At 39.7% G+C, this 18,874-nt stretch overlaps 1 protein-coding gene across 1 annotated transcript in view; it reads right to left on the bottom strand.

Annotated features, from left to right (window-relative positions):
- The window catches only part of nsmfb (NMDA receptor synaptonuclear signaling and neuronal migration factor b), a 48,722-nt gene extending 35,889 nt beyond the window's left edge, over positions 1–12,833 (bottom strand). Inside the window, exon 1 of the mRNA XM_053325388.1 lies at positions 12,763–12,833. Within this exon, the coding sequence (XP_053181363.1) occupies positions 12,763–12,833 (71 nt within the window). The remainder of the gene's footprint in view (positions 1–12,762) is intronic.
- Positions 12,834–18,874: the final 6,041 nt, after the last annotated feature.

Genomic DNA, 18,874 nt, shown 5'->3' with positions numbered 1-18,874 from the left:
TAAATAGGCTACACACACAAACACACATGCAGACACACGAACACATGCACGATACTCTCGGTACATGCATACACAGAGCTGAATCTCAGGGGGGCTGCGGTGAAATGGAATTGCTGTGTTGTTGCTGTAGCCGATATGCCTTCCTGCTATGACTCTCTAAGTAATTAAATATGAGGCAGCACGTGCAGTGGCGGCACCCCCCTCTCTCCCCATGAAAACTCCCCTCCCATCCCAGTTGGGATGATGGGAGAGGAGGAGGGAGGACACGAGGAAGAAAATGCAATCATCTCTGATCTGTCTGCTTGACTATGTGCACCCTTCCTTTTAAAAAATTCCATATGTTACGCTGAGAGTAAAGTGATGTAAAAGCACAGAGGACAAAGCGCTGCAGTGTCTACAGCAAACACTGAGCGGACTTCTATAGATGTCGCTTATCTTGTTAGAATCTTGACCAGAATGCAATTTCACCTGTGCTGCTTCCAAAACAATTCACTTTATTCCCACATCGTACTATATAAAATAGGGCTGAGTGGTTAAAATCATTACTAAACTATGAAAAAGGATATTTTTTAGTGTTAATATACAGTATATAACAATATGACAAATGTACATACTAAAAAACTCATCTTTAATACAATGAACCATGCTCTATTGTAGAAGTCGCTACATATTCTAAGTGGTAATAAAAGATGGTATAAATGGGAATAATGAATTACCGCCCAGCTCTTACATCATGTATTGTATGCCAGAATTTTCCTCTACGAACATGTACGTGGGCTATAATAACATATCATATTCTGTCTCCTACATACCATTATATATTGTGGTGTTGTGGATTTATGAACAGAAACACAACATTCTTAACTCTTACTGCTCATAATAGATTAGGGATGGGTATCAAGAACAGGCACTAAATTGGTACCAGAACTGAAATATTGATAAGCTCCTGGACAAACAGTGCTGCTGTTGATCTTTATGTAACGTTAATTCATTCTAATATAACTGGCAAAGATGGCTGTAATGGACCTTAATGCTAGTTACTTTCTGCTGTAAAACAGAAAGGAAGAAGAAGAATATACCTATCCAAGGACTATAGATGAAAACTAGTCTCTTGGCTAACTATGACACCTTTACATTCAAATAAATCTTCTACCTTCTCCTTAAAAGTGGTGATTATACGCTTTACTAATATGATATAGGTTCTGTTATTTGTTAGATATTTTGTATCGTCAAAAAAAGCCGAAACTAGATATCACCAGCTAATGACATAACGTATTTAGCTCAGAGGGTTATCTTGGCTATTGGCCAATCGATTGGTTGAAGATTAGATAAAATTTCAGTCAAACACGATTTTCTTTATGTTATGTATGTTGCACCAAATTATGGAGAGTGTAGTGTCGATAAGCAGTATCACTTTCGATATATCAGCATCAATAAAATCTTAATGATACCCATCCCTATAATATATCAACATCATCCTCATCAATAGCTCCATATTAACATTTGACACTTACCAGCTTCATTCTGTTAAACCTTCCCTATCATACACAACTTCTTAGAAACTCTGTACACTTGCATGAAATGTTCAAATATGAAGAGATTGAATATAACATTTGAAAACAGCTCTGACTTCCTAACATCATAAACTGCTCTAACCTAATCTAATACGTCAATACTTTGCTGACTTTACAAAAAAACAAGCATTTGCAACCATGTTAACCACGTTGTCCAGGCACCATTTTTCAACGTTGTCTTCGCAGTTTGTTACGCTGCCCCCAGTGGCCAAAAACTATAATTTAATTAGTACAGCCTTTAAATAGATGAACAGTTGTGCGCATGAGAGTCTTAAACATGCCCCTTTATTGTCCCACTCAAAGCACTCAAATCCACAAAATTCCCAAAATCAAACTAGTCATAATTGAGTGATCCAACTTCTCAAAATCTGACATCTAAGTTTGCTGTAGGTCTTTTTCACAGCCCACACATTTTGACTCATATAGCACAGGTTCAAGTTATTACAACAGATCACGGCTCCACTCTATTTTAGAGTCCCAGTAAGTCGTGCCAGTGAGCCGGCAAACACAATAACCTTTTTCTGTTCTTTTTTTTTTACAGCAGACATTTTCACTTGTCTTGGCAGTGAAAGCACAGATGAAACTAATAGCATTTACAATAGCTGAGTCCCTTGTAAGTGTAAGTGTACAAGGCAGCCACACTGGGGAACCTTCATGCACCAAGCTGGGGTTATGAATTTGAAAGAAACTAAATGGGATTCAGCCATCATTAATGTAATTCATTTCACCTGTGTCAGAATGTCTGCAGTAAAGGAGCACTGGAACTGGATCAACTAATTGAAATATAGCCATTTCTACCTATTAGTTACACCTATTTTTTCTAATTTGATATGTTAACGAGAATTTACTATACCATATCTAGTATGTGATGATATTCAGTGCTCACAAGGGTAAGAGCAGAGTAATACACACAAAAGCACCCACACAAACGTATTCACTCTCCCTCTGGTACTCGAGGACTTTCTTTACAGCCACAGCAAAGGCTCTGCGTGCTCCTCGGGCAAAAGCAGTTATCTGATAACGTTTATCACAGCAGTCACCACAGCTTTTTAAATGCATTCATTTATTTTTTACTCCAGAGGGCTCTGAAACAGAAAAACACATATTACGTGTCTGTGTCGGAGAGTTTTCACACATTAATTATACATCACAGTCAAGCACTGTCCGGCTGCGCCTCGTCTCTCTGTGGCCCCCGTGAAGCCATCGCAGCCAGCAGCTTTACTCTCTGCTTTTGGAGATTTATTTTTTTATTTTTTTCCATACTGCATGTTTTCAGCCATGTGACATGAGTAGGGGGAGGGAGGGAGAAGAAGAAGAAACAAGATGACAAGAAAAGAGATGTGTTTATAAGACCAAAATAGAAAGTAAGGAGGGAGTGGGGAGTGGGATGAAGAGGAGAGGCATGGTAATTAAGGAAAGAGTATGAAATAAAAGAAAGGGAGGGGGGGCAAAGAGGAGACGGATGATATTACGCTCGTATGAGATGGTCATATAGTGAGGCATCTCCTTCTTCCTCTTTATGTGTTAGGGAGTGGGACGACTATATATATGAAGCACATATGAATAGTGAAGCGTATAGATGCCTGGGGACACACTCACATCTAATGGCACAGTGAGCAAACAGACCAGCACAGGACCTTTCCCCTTCTTTGTCACGGTTCTGAGGTTTGTCTGACTGAGTGGTTTTGCTTTTGTGTGTGTGTGTTGGAGCATAAGTGTGTACAGGCTTTTTTTAAGTGCATGCCAATTAGCACATGGGAACATTGTGGCCTCAAGTGCATTTGTGTGCACTTTTAAACATTGGAACATGAGTGTATAAATGGTTTTGCATTAGTCACACTGAAAGTATCTTTATTCAAAAGTGTAAAGTCCAACTGTAAAATATGATGTGCTTATATTATGTGTGATGCTACATTCATCCTACAGGATGTCCCTGTGGTCTTGCAGTGAAGGGGATTCTCTTGTGATTTAAAGGACCATATTGTCGCTATCCAACTTAGGGATATGGTGTGAAAAATCTCTGCAGTTGTGTTGCTGATGTTCTCTGTCTCTGGGGCAAAAATGCAAAATTTGTTCCTCTTCCAGCAACAGCTGGACACCAACGTGGTAAAGGAGGGAAGGACGAAAGATCAACATCTCTATCATCTTCTTGCTGTGGGCTCATCAGGGAGTCATAACATGAAAAAGACTGGATTTGGCGAGGTGCCTGTTCTCCACAACAACAACGTTCCTCGCTCACACTATGCTTAAGTGAAGATGATTAAATGACTGTGTAATATTGTTGAGACCATGGCAATGTTCATTTGCCAATCTGAAGTCTAACTGAGGGGCAACATGGCCATCCATCAGGTTTTTATTACCCCTTTGCCTTCAAGTCTTCAAGTGATCTACCTCTATCTTCAGTTAGAGCCGTTGCAAAGGTACTGTGAATGGTATGATAGTTCACACCTCTAATATTAGGCCTCACAAATCCAGCACACAACACTTAAATCATTGACTTAACTTCTGTAAACCCTTTTATTCATAATAAAGCTCCAATTTATATATCTCTACTGAGTTTATTAAGGACTTTCTGCAATAAATATTGTGTGCGACCAATTGCTCGTGCAAATGTCGTGGGCTGAGAAAATTTAGTTGGAACTACTTCAGAAATGAAAATGACTTCTGTGGATTTTTTATGTCCAATATTTGCTTTCTTATTTAGCTCTTTTTTGTTTTTCACAATCTCCTGAGAAAATGAAAAAATATCTGGCTCTTTAGCTGCCAAACGTGATGTTGAGCTAGTTAGCTAGTCACGAACTTTGCTTCTTTTTTTTTTTGCTAGTAAGACGTTAAAAAGCTCTGTACGGTACAATGGGATGGTCGAGTCGATAGAGCGCATACCACATAATCATAGCGTCCCTGGTTCGAGTCCAGCCAGGGACCTATGTCGCAGGTCACACCCCACTCACTCTCCATTTTCTGTCGACCTCTCTGTCAGTGACTATCTAAAAGAAAAAGCTAAAATAAATCTTTAATAAAGAACACTGTAGAGCTACTTGAAACTGCAATTTTCTATGGGTTTGTCACTATAGGTGACCCTTATTGTATCTCAAACTACATTTGTATTCATTTGTACCCTGTCTCTTAACCTTGCTACTGTATGGTGTGATGTACTGTCAAGAAACAAGCATCAGGGCCTCTCACCCATCCTCCAATAGCTAAGGGTTCAACTCCTCTGAGGCACACCTACCTTTAAATGAAGCATTACTTTAAAAACACTATTCAGAAGCTCAATACATAACCAAAATGTGCAAAGTATACTGAATTTGATTGTAGGGTTTCTTCTCTGTAGCTGCAGCCAGGCAGAGACATCACTCATACCAGAAGGAGGTGACACTGATGCGCTGATATTCAATAAAAAGACAATATCAGTCCAAATGTATCTTCGAAACCATATATTGTAGTTACTGTTACGGCAGCTAAGAGCGAGCCTGTGTCATCATATATTGAAGATGAGTTCAGCCAGCTCCAGCTGACAGAGAGGGTTTGTTTAAGTTTTGACCCCGCTGTGCCCTCCGTGTTCCATCCGCTCGCTGGGAGGCGATCAGCGATTCAGGCCTAATTAGTCAGATCAATGAGGGGACCGACAGCCGTCTCACGGCTCTACCTGCTTCTATCATTAGGGCGTCATTACAGCCGACAGAGTTATCTGTTATTAAAGACAGCTGATGTTGCCCTCTAGACTGGATGAACTAATTGTTAAGAGGAAAGCGGAGGAAATAGAACAGGGAGAAGGGGAGTGGGAGGAAGTGTAATATATGAGGATTCTACACAGAATACATTTATATGAGGTTTTCTGGGGCTGTAGATTTAATCCAATAATGGAAATTCGTAAGGACATAGGATAGGTGCCTTATCTAGAACCTATAGAAGAATTAAGAAGTAGTGTTCTTCCTCTAGTCATTGAGATTGTCAGCCTAGAAGAATCAGTAGGAAATTATAGTTTGAGATGTGTGATTAGGGAAAAATGGAAAGTGACTCTCAATTTCATTTGTATTCTAAATACTATGGTGCCTTTAAAAGACTGAGTTTTCCATGAAATGACTCAACAGAACTCTAAAATACTCAGGTTTACAGACAATGAAACATTGGAACGGTGTTAACTTTGTCTCAAAAGCCCGAAAAAGAAGTAAAGGGACAACAACAACTGACAGTTGACAATTCAACTGTATGTATTTCTTACTCTTCAGCTGCTTTTATCTATTATTTAACTGAGTTAGTCCGCTTTCAGTGATTTAACTTTACTCCTTGATGAACATATCATCCAACAAGAGTAGTTATCCTGACAGGTCTAACTGCAAAAAGTCTGATTAACGAAAATTAACAAACTAACAAAAATTGTTGACTCTAGCCTATATGAATTCAAAGCTGTATGCATGTCACAAAAATAAAAACTTGGTTGGTTGTTTGATTAACTGGTTAAATAAAAGGAAAGGAAAAGAGAGACTTTAGATTTATATAACACCATTCTGGCCTGTGTCACTTTTCGTTATCTCCCTGTGTCACTGTCCACTAATATCTTGCTATCACCTCCTATCTCTCTGCTCAGCGCACACTGGGAGGGCTGGCTAGCAAAACGCTGATGACTTCATTAAGGGACACTTGCTCCGCTACACTCCACTGACAACAAAGGCCATGAGTCAGGCAATTACCCATATCTCCCCAGAGACTGTGAGTGGGTTCATCAATGGGAGCTGAAGGGGAAAAAAGTTTAAAAAAAAGAAACGAAACACAAAGTATCTCATCCAAACAGTTGTGAGGCTGGATAGTCGCTCATGCAGGAGCAGCCTCAGGTAGAGGGAGGGAGTCTTCTGATAGTTTGCTGTCATATTGGGCTGATATTGGGTTTTATTAAAGGAGGAACTGCTTTAAAGCTGGAGCTTTATTGCCCTTTAGCACTAACTGACCACAGTATATTTCTCTGGAGGTTTGTGAGGTTGTGAGTTTTGTGGCTTTCAAAACTCACTTTCCATCCGATTCTCCTCAACCTCGTCATCACATGGAGTTTGAAGGTGAAACTAAAACCCCTTAACGCACACTGTGTTTCTGTTTGACCTCTGCTCTACTGACCAGAATACTGATTTCTTGTGAAAATGTTCTTATAATCACTATGTCAGTCACAGGCTAGGACCCATTATAGCTCAAAGGGACAGTACATGACCCTCATTGTTTTTGCAATTCCTCCTGGTCATCATTGAAAGGTCAGCTGAGGTCATAGATGATTTAACGACCCATAGAGAAGACTGCTGCCATGCATATATGATGTCTTGGAGGTTCTTCTTCTGCAACATATCCAGGTTTTAATATGAATTGTTTTAGGTGTTTGACTGGTAGAAGTACTCCAGTGAAACATGGAAGGATTTGAATCATTAGTCTGAAATGTAACCTTCTTACTGTTGGTTTCAGTAACACCAGAGTAGCTACTAGTAGCAGTAGATGTGTTTGTCTTGTTTTAGTATGCTACAGTGGTCTGACTTGTTCTCATTGACAAAAACATAAATCCTGTGAAAAATTCAATACCTGAATCTAATTTCTGGTATTGAATATTTGGCCCAACTTCACTCCAAGACAAGAATGTTGACATAGATCAATTGTAGGGCTGCAACTAAAGATGATTTTCATTATCGATTTAGCTTCTGAACCATTTTTGGATTATGAATTTGGCCAACAAAACATAAAAAAACAACAAGTGCCCCAAATGCTTAAAACCCAAAAAGATTATTTTTTTAAATTTTTATGTCAGACAAGGAAAACACAGCAAACCAGAAATAACTAAGTATTTGGCAATGGATGCAGATTAATCTTCTGCTGATTTATTGATTTATTGAAAAATTGCAACTGTAGCTGATCCTGCAAAGCCTTTTAAATTTTCACTGCCATGTTTTTAAAATTAAAACTGTGAAAAATACTAGTAAACTCCAGTTGCCTGAATGAAAGTCAGACTTCCTTCACACCCACACATCAACTCCACACCCTTACTGGGAATTCATAGTGATAGTGCCACTGATACATCCAACTGTGTCACACTAACTCCAGAATCAGCAGTCCTGTCAGCAGCAAAGCTCCTGATCTGAGAGGACACCCAACAGCCTATCTTCACTATGTCGACTATTTTACTAAAATTCTTCAAGTAGGCTTCATTGAAAATATAAACTGCATTCTTTTAATTGTTGGTTTCTCTATTTAATTTCCTGAATAACCTGAAAGTCTTGATCACTTATAGATATACTTAACATGTTAATATGCCAACTCATATTTAAGGATACTGAAAATCTTTTGAGTAGTGTCCCTAAAAGTAGTGTCCCTTAAAAGTCGTGAAGAGAGGCCAAAACTTCATGTGGATTTGCATCAGTGAGTCTGACAGGTCTATATTTTCAAGAGGGGGCCCAGATGTTTTATAGCTAATAGCCACACTGGACCGTGGCTGGAGCTTATTTGGGCAGTGATGAGTACAGGGTTACTGCCAGAGGAAAGAGGGAAGAGTTCAGAAAATCATACTTTCACCAAAGCGGAAACTATTAATGGCTGAAAACTGTTGTGTTGTGCAATGCCTTCCCAAAGTGACTCAAACATTCTTGAAATATTAAAGGAGATGTTCGCCCCAAAGTGCTGGTAATCTTTCCTATCTAGTGGCTGATCAAAGCAGACGGCCTGGTTTTTGTGTGCTGCTCTACAAAGACTTTCATAAACAGGACAGGGAGGCAGTTTGAGCCATCACTGAGTGCTCGAGGCACAGTGCATAAAAGAAAACTAATTTTCCCTCAAATTTCCTTAAAGAGACGTTAAACACATGATTAAGTGCACAGTAAAAGACAGTGAAACCCAGCAAGCATGCAAGACTTTTATCAACCTTTTTCCTTCTTTCTTTGCACAATCCGTCAGCCAAGAATGTTCATACATTAGCATCAGAATGACCTGAAATGCAAAAGAGACCATCTATTTCAAATCAGCCAAGTTTCAAATGCATATTCATTCTGGCATCCTCCTTCTCAGCCCCATTTCTATGCACATAAGATGCCTCCCCTCATTCTCCTGATGAACCCAGCTGTGCCAACAAGATGCCACACATGCAGCCAAGACTCAATGGGAATAGCTGGATGGCCCTGGCTATGCTCAAAATGTTTAATTACATGTTTAACTTCAGGTTAATGACAACATTCTGCCTGATTCATAGCCGATTCCAGAACACATGAGCTCATTTCCAAAAGCTAACGAAACACCCCATGCTGTCAACAGCTGATGTTATATTAGAAAAGTCTGAACCTAACTACATCCGTGATTACCTAGAAACCCTTCGAGGTGTCGTCAGTAAACTCTGCACAGCATGCCCATGTTTGCCAGACTGGTTGGTGGGTGATTCTGTACCAAAGAACAGTGAATGAATGAGAGAACAAGACAATCTAACAAGGCTTAAATCCACATTTCTCTGGGCGGTCACCACACTAACAAGTTTTCATCAAGACCTATGCTGTTAGAAATCCTACTGTGTATTACTGTCTATTTCAGCTTTCATGGAAATTAGAATTTCGAAAAGTAGATATATGATTTTTACAAGCTCTAATGACAGATGTTCAGAGGGAGAGGAAGCTTCTTGAACAACGGCAAGTCAAATAAAGCTTTCTTTTCCCCACAATATGTCAGACATCACATAAGGTGACTGTTACATTAGTCTATTACCTTTTCCCATGAGGTTCAGTTGCATTTCACCATTTTGCATCATGGTAAGTTATTGAGTTTCTAATCTGTCAATATATAGGAATTTCTCAGCAGTAGAAACAGTGATTCTAGCTTTGTGTGTAGAGGTTTTAAAAGGAATTGCTTATTGGAAAAGTCAACTGAAACCTATGCCTAGAGCTGCATGATTACGGTAATGCAGTCACGTCCACGGCCAAGTCAAGCTGGTCACTGCTTCAGAGCTGAGTGAGCGGCTCAAGTGATGGGACGTTAGTTATTCTCTCAGGCTTGGCATTAAGAATGACAAGCAGAATGCAGACTCATATGATATTCCTGAAGCAAAGTCGGCCACCTAATCACAACCCTGGAATAAAGATAGGCATATAAACAATAGAGGCGATAGAGAATGGACTGCTACAGAAATAAATGCATTCAAAAGGTTTACCGTATTAGTCCAAATATAAGGTGGGGTATTTTTTCCTGGAAATATGTCTGAAAAAGTTGGGTTGTCTTATATTCATTGTCTAGACTATTATAGTGTAAAAACCTCTCCTATTTAAAGCATTCCATTCATAGTTGTTTCTAGGCTAGCAAGTGTCATAAAGTCTGTTTTTAGTGAGTGTGTTAGAGTCAGACAGACCTAGAAGTGTTTCATTAGTCCTTTTTAACCTGCAGGATGCTGTAACTTGTTTTCTGCCATGGAGTAAGTAAATTTATGACAAATGCAAACGAGTCCAAAGCATCTTACGTCATCTCGACTGCAGAAATGGAAAATGTCAAGCTGCCAAACACCACTGTCACAGATGATAAGGAGCTCAAAAAGAAAAACAAGCAGTTTTATAAATGATAATTACCATAGAAAATCATTTTTGTCCGCTTCTAAGAGCCTGACTGGAGAGTGTGTGAATATGTAACTACAGTATACTAAGATGTGAGTTATATTCAAAAAGTCTTCTTGCCAATGCAAGTATTAGAAACCGTAGGGGGGGGTCTTATAATCTGGGCCAATACAATATTTAGGAACCAATTATTTTATAACATCTGTGGTTTAAATAATGTTCTATGGCTGTTATCTTGTCAGTTTAAATGGCTAGACCTACCTCTAATTTGTGTGGTAAGGAAAAAGTCAATATCACGGCACCTATACCTTTTACATGTCTGGATAGGAATCGTGTCCGACAAGGTCTATGACCTTCCAAAATCAACAATCACGGCAACTTTATGAAGCCATTGGCCATGTGCAGATGTAAGACAGTTCACACAGTTTAAACTTTTTTAGTAGAACTCTCTTTTCTAATCTTACACACTGCTACTGTACGACAATGCAATGCAACACAATGAGTACCATCCAAGAAAGACCGTCTCACCCCACTCACTGTTCAAAGCAGCTACGAACAGTTTTGCCTTCAGACTTTTACCTTTAAACCATCTTTTCCAGCCTTGTTCTGACCATTAATTGGGGATTAATCATAATTGGACGCAACAAACATTTCAAATCGGTCACCTGAGAACATTACTTGCTGATGACATTGTTAAAAACTCATTTGTTATAAACTCCAACCACACAAAACCTGACCAAAGCACAGATAGTCAACCTGAATCTATTGTATGTTTCCAGCTACTTAGGCAGAGATCTATTCAGTATTTTCAAGTGAAATAGTGAATTTAATGACACTTGAAGGGACAGATGTGTTAAGTACAGGGTCAAAAGCAGAAGTGCTGGGAGATTAGGATCCCATTAAACATGCTGCTTTCCAGTATAATCTCTCCACTGTATTGCTATTCACACTCATCCAATGACAAAAATGTGGGATTGGATTTGTCAGAGAGAGGTGAGACAGCTTCGCCCCTGTTAATTCACTGAGAACCACTAATCCCGGCTCAGCTCAGACTGAAGAGCGTCTGGGATCTAGGAGAGGCGCTATTGTTCATGCTGAGAGCCTTTAAACTCCTTGTCAACTGGAGTGCATCTCATGATCGCAGATATAACTGGGGCAATATATGTGGAAGCACATTTACCTTGGCCATGGTCCACATGCGTGTCTGGTATTCTGGCTGTGATTGGAGTCAAATTTATGGAAGTTAAGCATGAGATGTAAAAAAGCGAGCGAGGTGGAGAGGGAGGCGATAAACAGATTACCAGCACAAGGATGACAAATAGAGTGTGGTGGTGGCTTTGGAGATGGAAAGGTCATGCATTGTTTGCTTAAGAATATGTGCATATGTGTGTTACTCCAATTTAGCAGAATCATGCATTTTAGAAGGAAAGTAGGTGTATGCTCACATGACTGGGAGAAATAGAGCTCCTTCTGACTGCATGCCAGCGTTAAGAGACTGACTCCTGAGGTCAGTAAGTGGGCGACAGAGCGCATCTTCTACCATACAACATTAGTCATCCCGCAGCCTTATTCAGACTGAGAACACACTGATCTGACAGCCATGACACCCAAGACCTTTAATGGCATGACTCACACGTTTACAGTATGATTAGAGTCAGCCAAAAGTCCAATGAGTCCGACTTGATGTCACACATTTATAGATGACCATGACATTAAAATACTACATGCAAACAAATAAATACAAAGCTTTTGTTGTTGCTGTGTTTATGTAGACTGCTGTGCACAGTATTACAAATGTGGAATATGGAATGTCATGTTGGTCTGGCAAGCCAGACCAAATCCACATAAATAAATAATAAAATCATGAGTGCAAAACAAATTTCACAAAAACAACATTTCTTCTCTTTTTTTCTTCTTTAAGGTTTTTTTAGGGGGAGTTCTTCCTTATCTAAACTGAGGAACCAATGATAGAGGATTTATTTGTGGTACAGTAACAATGTGTTACAATGTGGCATTGTAAAGCCCTTTGCTGAAAATGTATGATTTGTGATTCTGATCCATATATATGCAAATTACTGGACTTGTAGTATAGGCAGGAATCAGATTTGTTAATAAGGGAATATATATGAAACGCATTCATGTGCATATGAATGACAATGAAGGGGAATAGGAGCTTAAAACTTTGTTGAAATGTGAACAGTGGAAAAAGGGGTCTACAATGTAGGGAAGACGTAGTTTTTTTTATTTTTTATTCATAGTTTCCTTAAAATAATCTGCTGAGATAAAGTATAACAAACAAGAAGCCAAAGTGAAACTTTATAAGCAGCTACGCAACCTGCACTCTCTATTACAAAAGCTCATACTAACACAGTCACGAACAATGTCGACACAAGCAGTTCTGACTCCACATGGGGACCTTCATCAGAATGTATTCTTTTATTGTCAAATAGACTAATTTAAAGTTCAGCTGTAATGTTTCCAAAGGTGTGATCTCTTACAGTCTCGACTTTGGTTAGTTATAGCCGACAGACGCGTCTCTTCTGCGCTCTGCTGGTTCTCTCCGTGCGGCTTCAGAGCGCACAGACCCCCGCTACAGAACCCATTGCCTCCCCCCCTCTCCTGGACACACTCACCGAACTTTTGCTGCCACGGAAGATATCGCATCACTCCTCAGATTCTTCCTTTTGGACACCGCAGTTCCCATGCTGAAGTGGAGACGACCCAGGAGAGAAAACGCAGACCATTCCACTGACTGATCGGCGAGGGAAGCAAACAAAAGAGAAAAACACCAAACGGGGGAATGAAACTCATCCGTATCCAACGCTAGTCACGCTATAATAAATTCATATTTATTACTATTATAATATATCTTTGATTGTAAAAGCTGAATGCTCCAGAAAGCTGCGGGGCTCAGCGTGGAGCGCAGCAGCACTGATGGAGGATCACTCAGCTTGGTGATGCGCTCTGCTCTCCTCTCCTCATCCAACTGAAGCTTCCAGGAAGGAAACTGAGACCATAAAAGGAAGATCTTCCAGCCTCCTGCACGGCCTGGACAGGTGCGGGGCGGGCAGAGAAGACAAGATAAATACCCGTGTTCATTATATGGGTGTGGACGCTTGAGTCCATAAGTAATCTTGCAGCTTATTATCGGTTATCAAGCAAAACAATGCTGTGACATTCTTCTGGACGCTGTGTTGCTTAATTAAAACATGTCCAGGTAGCAGTGCACATTAAAGATAGAGCTTTCCTCACTGCTGTTATCAGTGACACCTGACATGAACTGGAGGTAATGAGACATTGGAGGTTAATTAGGCACATGGCAAGCAGCACATTTTCAGTAGACTACATAATAAGTAAAATCAGAATGCATTGTAAAATGAGCTCCTCCAGCCCAATAAGAAATAAGATCAGTGGCTGCTCATACTCATTCCAGCACACAATGAAAGTGTGAGTGGGTCATGATCTGAGAGGTTATCTCCTTGGGAGCATGACCATGCTCAGCATCTTAATTACCTGCCTATGTCTTTTGTGCACAGTTGACATATTGCCATTGGGTGCCAATGTCCAAAGTGCCAAGGGTTCATCCTCTTGGAAGCATGAATGCAGTACTTTTTGTGATGTGCACATAGGGCTGGGTATGGTTTAAAATATTATGATACCAGTAAGAATCCAAGTACCAAGTGAAGTGATACCCGATACCAATTGAGTAATTCATTCATTACCCATCATGTGAATAGAAGCCTTAAATTGAATAAAATGCCACCACTTCTCCACATGTAAATGATTCAATATTTACAGAAATGCATTTTGAAAGTATTCAAATTATTATTTGTTCAATACAAAATGCTCAAGATCAGCATGCAACAGCAGACATTACACACACACTTATAAATCCATGTATGTGTGTATGTGTATAGACGTATAGTCTTGCAAATAAAGTAATGACAGTGCAATGAATGTTTGCTTGTATACTACTAAGGAGACAAAATAGTCATATTTTTTAGCTCTGGGTGCAGAAAGGATCGATTACAGGTATCGTTTGATAGGAGAAACAAATCCTGTTCTAAAATTAATACAATTTATCATGTGACAACATTATGGTTAAGGTTTAGTTACAATAAAAACACTTCAATTCGGAAAAGATCATGGTTTGGGATTAAAATACTCTGAATTACTTTGTTAAACATGCAGTAACTTTTTAGGCCACTTGGGGGCAGCAGAAACAAGATGTGAATGAACGTTGACAGATGTATTTTTAAGTCACAGTGAACTTGTTAGCTAACACTTATTTACACATCCAGCAGTTAAGGGGCAACATCATTCATTTGGAGTCATGTTTCAGGCCAGCTGCCAAATCCATGTCCAATGTGATTCATCCATCCACTCCGACCTCTTCTTTACATGGAGTTTGTGTTCTATAATAACATCACCTGCTTTCCGCCTTTGCTTCTGTCATAACACCAAAGGCTACTAAAGTTAATTGAATGTAAATATGTAATTTTGGAGAACATGCCGAAACAAGAGCTTGGGTTGTTTTTTCTTTGAGGACGATCTTCTGTCATACATACGTGGTTTGTTTTGACTCAGAGGTCCATATTACCTAAATTTAGTCTTTACAACTGATGTACAATCCATCACAAGTGGAACATGATCTCATTAGAAACAGAGGAATGATTTTATCACATTCATGCTTGTTTAGTGTGCCAGTAGCTACACTTTCCCCATGAACAGGAATTAATCCATTCCATTTTTGTACCATCTAATGACAGATGACACCAGCAGGAGGGACTTTACTTGAGGTTTAGCGAACTGTGTAGCTCATTACAATAAATGAGATTGTCCAGGGAACACAGTGGAGATTAACAAAAGCAGAGCACAGTAAACACAGAGAGGATCATTTGACTTCAATTTTCAATCCCATCATGATGTGTATTGACTTGAGAATAATACAGAATATTTCTTGCTCTCTTTTGAAAGATTGAAACAAAATCAATTCCAAGTCAATACACAAATAAGAAAAAAACAGTTCTTCCTTTTAGATACAACATAACCAAATCTTGTTATCATTATGAAAGCCTGTGTAGTACAGGCTATAACATATACACAATGCTTTCCACGTTTCATATTTCAAGAACTCCCACAATCTGTCCACTTCTCAGCGCACCAACAGGCAGCGAGACAGTCGAGAAGCTCCAGTCTGACACTTGGCCCACCATAATCACCCCAGCCGAAGAACAAGACTGTGAACCCCTAACTTTAATATGGAGAAAAGGCCCAGAATGTTTTCTGCTAATCATGTGCGTGGGCACAGCAGACTTGGAAAAGACTGACAGTGTGAAAAATTCCCTCTATCAGAATTTAACACAAATACAATTAACTGGCATGCAAAATAAACCCAAAAACGATATGTACCAGGGCAACAATGGTAACTGAACACCAGGGTGAGGTGAGGCAGTGTTACAATCTTACTTACCACAAAGCAGGGTTTTTGGATTACATAGAATTCAGTCAGTAACCAACCTGAAACCAACACTGATTTTACCAGCAGTGAGCTATAGTGAGCGTTTGATAAGAATAGAACAACAGAGGAGGGAACCATGCTATCTGTCATCACAACCATGGAAATAAGATCTGTCTCACTGGATTAGACTTCAGAGACTGCATACCTGCTTCATTATCTCAGACTTACAGGAGATGGGGGTGGATGGTGAGTAAGAGTTCAGTCAGATGATTTGTATTACATACTGTATGTTCTCCTTTCATTATATAGACGGCCACACTGCAGTCAACTGTGAACAATTGATTCAGTTCGCTCACCTTTTCACAGTCAAATATTTCCACATAGACTAATATAAACCCAGTAAAACATATCCAACAAGCCTTCCGAACTAAATGACAAAATCTAATGTGTGTTGTTGCCTTTCCAAAAAAAGAACTATAAGCGTTTTTTGACTGGCAGCAGAAAAAAACATTAAAAGAAAAAATAGTTTGGAAAGCCTTCCGCACTACATTGCAAAATATTTTTTGTTTTGTTGCCTTTCAAAAAAGAACAATACAAGCATTTTCTGACTGGTGCCTGTGGTGGCCAAAATAACAATAAAAGAAACAAGTCACATGACTGTTCATATGACTGTCATTTATGGTGTGCCACCTCTGTTCTTGAGGTTTGGTTTGGTTTGGGCATGAGATGTCATCCAGGTTAGGTAAAGATCATGGTTTGGGGTAAAAATGCTTATTGGTTATGGTCAGCGAACCTTTGAGGTCATGCTTACAAGAAACTGATATTGACTAATTTATTGGCTCAACCATATCCATTGACCTTCTGTGTAAAATGTAGTGTTTAGAAAGAACATATATTTTTTCCTTGCGTGAATTTAACTACTGGACTGTTTAAGTCTGTTAAGTCTGTTTATTTCTCAAGAACAGCTAATGTAGCAAATAGCAACAAAAGGCGTTAGCTATAGCTAGCTAGGAAAGTAGGCTCTTATAAAGTAGGCTCTTACAGCCTGGAGGTAAGAACACTTTTGTGCTTAAGTTGAAAGATTTTCAATTCAACTTGCAACTAACTCATTCATCAGCAAACTAGTTAAACTCAGCTAAATGACTGCATCATTTTTACCTTTTTTGTTTTTTTTGGCAAATCTATATGGAGCCTCATGGCAAATTGAGCCATCATTTGTATGAAGTTGATATTGTTCAACATTTAGTCCTTTCCTATTTTCATGTTTCTGGTCAGTCCACTGTCATCAGTTATCCCCTAATTATTCTGTGAGAGGTGATCCACTGTGGAAACCTTGCTTCACAGTAAAGGATTTTTACAGGGCCTTTTGCTTTTTCTTCCGAGATGCAGAAGTCACAATTTACATGACGACAAGAAATGATCAGATAAACAAACAACCAATGCTGTCGTTCTTTACTTGACGGTCTCAACACATCAGTCACGGGCACATTTTAATTAAAAAGCAGAATGAATGAACGTTCAATTAAGGCCACACTCATGCCTTTTTCTTTGTATCAGGGATGTGGACCACCTTGACAGGCTGCTGCATATAAAACTGCCATCTTTTCTTTGAGTAATAAATCACTTAAGTGCAGTGCCGCAAATTTGAGCCTTCCTCATCAAGTTTCCAGTCATAGCTAAAAAAAAGGTTAGAGAGGAGCCAGCATATCTTATTTACCAAATGGACTCAGACCCAGAACTCCGTAGGTCAATTGGGGAGAAAGGTTTTTGGCCCATATAAATAATTCAAATTCTGGCTGAGCATACACAAGTACCTTTTTGTGGATGGACCGCTAAGTTGTTGAAAGTAACTATATGGTTTTTGTTGTGCTGGTTTGGTTTGGTGTGGAGACCAAAGGTATGATTGAAATCTCAATGTTTATCCATCCTAATAAGCCCAGGTCCACAGAACTGACCTAAAAGGAGAAATTTGCCAAAGCAGATGACTTCCATAAATAAAGATCACCACTTGCATGGATGTATACATATAAGAGACCACAACCTACAATCCCCATCCATCACTGCAGCCTTCTCTCACGCTCGCCCGCCCTCCCCCTTCCTTATCTCGCCTCCTTCGTCCTCTTTGCTCTATCCTCGCTCCGCCTCTTCTCCTCCCCCCTCTTCCAGCACGTGAGGCCAGTCAAGCAACGGTGGGCAGAATACGTTAACAAATCGACCGTATGCATATTTAAGCAGCCATCTGTTTTTTTTCCTTTTTTCGCAGCTAGTGTGTGGCTCTCACGCCCATCCACAGTGAAAGTTCTTCACTACCCAGGCGTTCAAAATGACACACAAACACATTTAGGTGTTTGTATGCGTGGTTACACACACACATACATAATCTGCTATGCTGCTATAGGAGTGTGCCTCATGCAGAGACAGTGAAGGATTCAGCTTGTGTGGTTGTACCTACAGTTGAAATCCTACACACTCTGCAGAAATACTTGCACTCCATGCAGCATGTGTGGTGTGCCAGCAGGCAGGGACTATCTCTAATCTGCGTCATGTGATTGCATATAACGTGAACCTTTGAAATCTATACATCATATTGCCAGTTTGCGTGACAGGCTTATCTAAGTGGGATGCCTTTTTTTTCTAAGAATGCTGATGAGTAAAGTGAGAGTGCACTCTGTAAAAATTGATAAATGGTAACATAATACTGCCAATCAACTGTTAGTAATGTAGTCCATACCACCCACGTGCAGGTAGACATGAGTAATGACTAGTGGCAACTGAAGCAGACAGACAGGCACAACAAACGCTTAATGTAGAGCAATGCAAAGTATCCAGGGGTGCAGAGGAGAGAATGAGGCGCCAGAAGCGGTTTTCCCTGAGGATGAACCTCCTAGGAAAGGTTGCAAACCTTCTACCTCAATGGGAGGTAGCCAGGGGCAGTAAACAGCCTGGAGGAGGATATGATTGGGAAGTTCAGTTCAGAGGAAAAAAAACGTGTAGCCTGAAGCCAGGTTCCATCAGTGTCTTCAAGTGGCCTCTGCCTGCCACATCTGGGCTGTGAAGCGGTATGAAGAGTCTCTCACACAGAAAGAAATAAGTCAGATCCTGTAGATCAATGCTAAAATAAATGTAAAATTCATCAACATACATTACACCAAATCTATAATTTCAATCTGCAGTTAAATATTAACTCCCTGTTGAGCTGGCTTTCTCTATTTGCTTTGAAATGTAAGCCCCAGTTCTCCACAGTCATTCATTACAAATGAAACATTCGACAAATAGTTAGAATG

The sequence above is a fragment of the Scomber japonicus genome, chromosome 9 (assembly GCF_027409825.1).
Source record: "Scomber japonicus isolate fScoJap1 chromosome 9, fScoJap1.pri, whole genome shotgun sequence".
In the NCBI taxonomy this organism is placed as follows: domain Eukaryota; kingdom Metazoa; phylum Chordata; class Actinopteri; order Scombriformes; family Scombridae; genus Scomber; species Scomber japonicus.
This window is presented reverse-complemented; position numbering and strand designations above follow the sequence as displayed.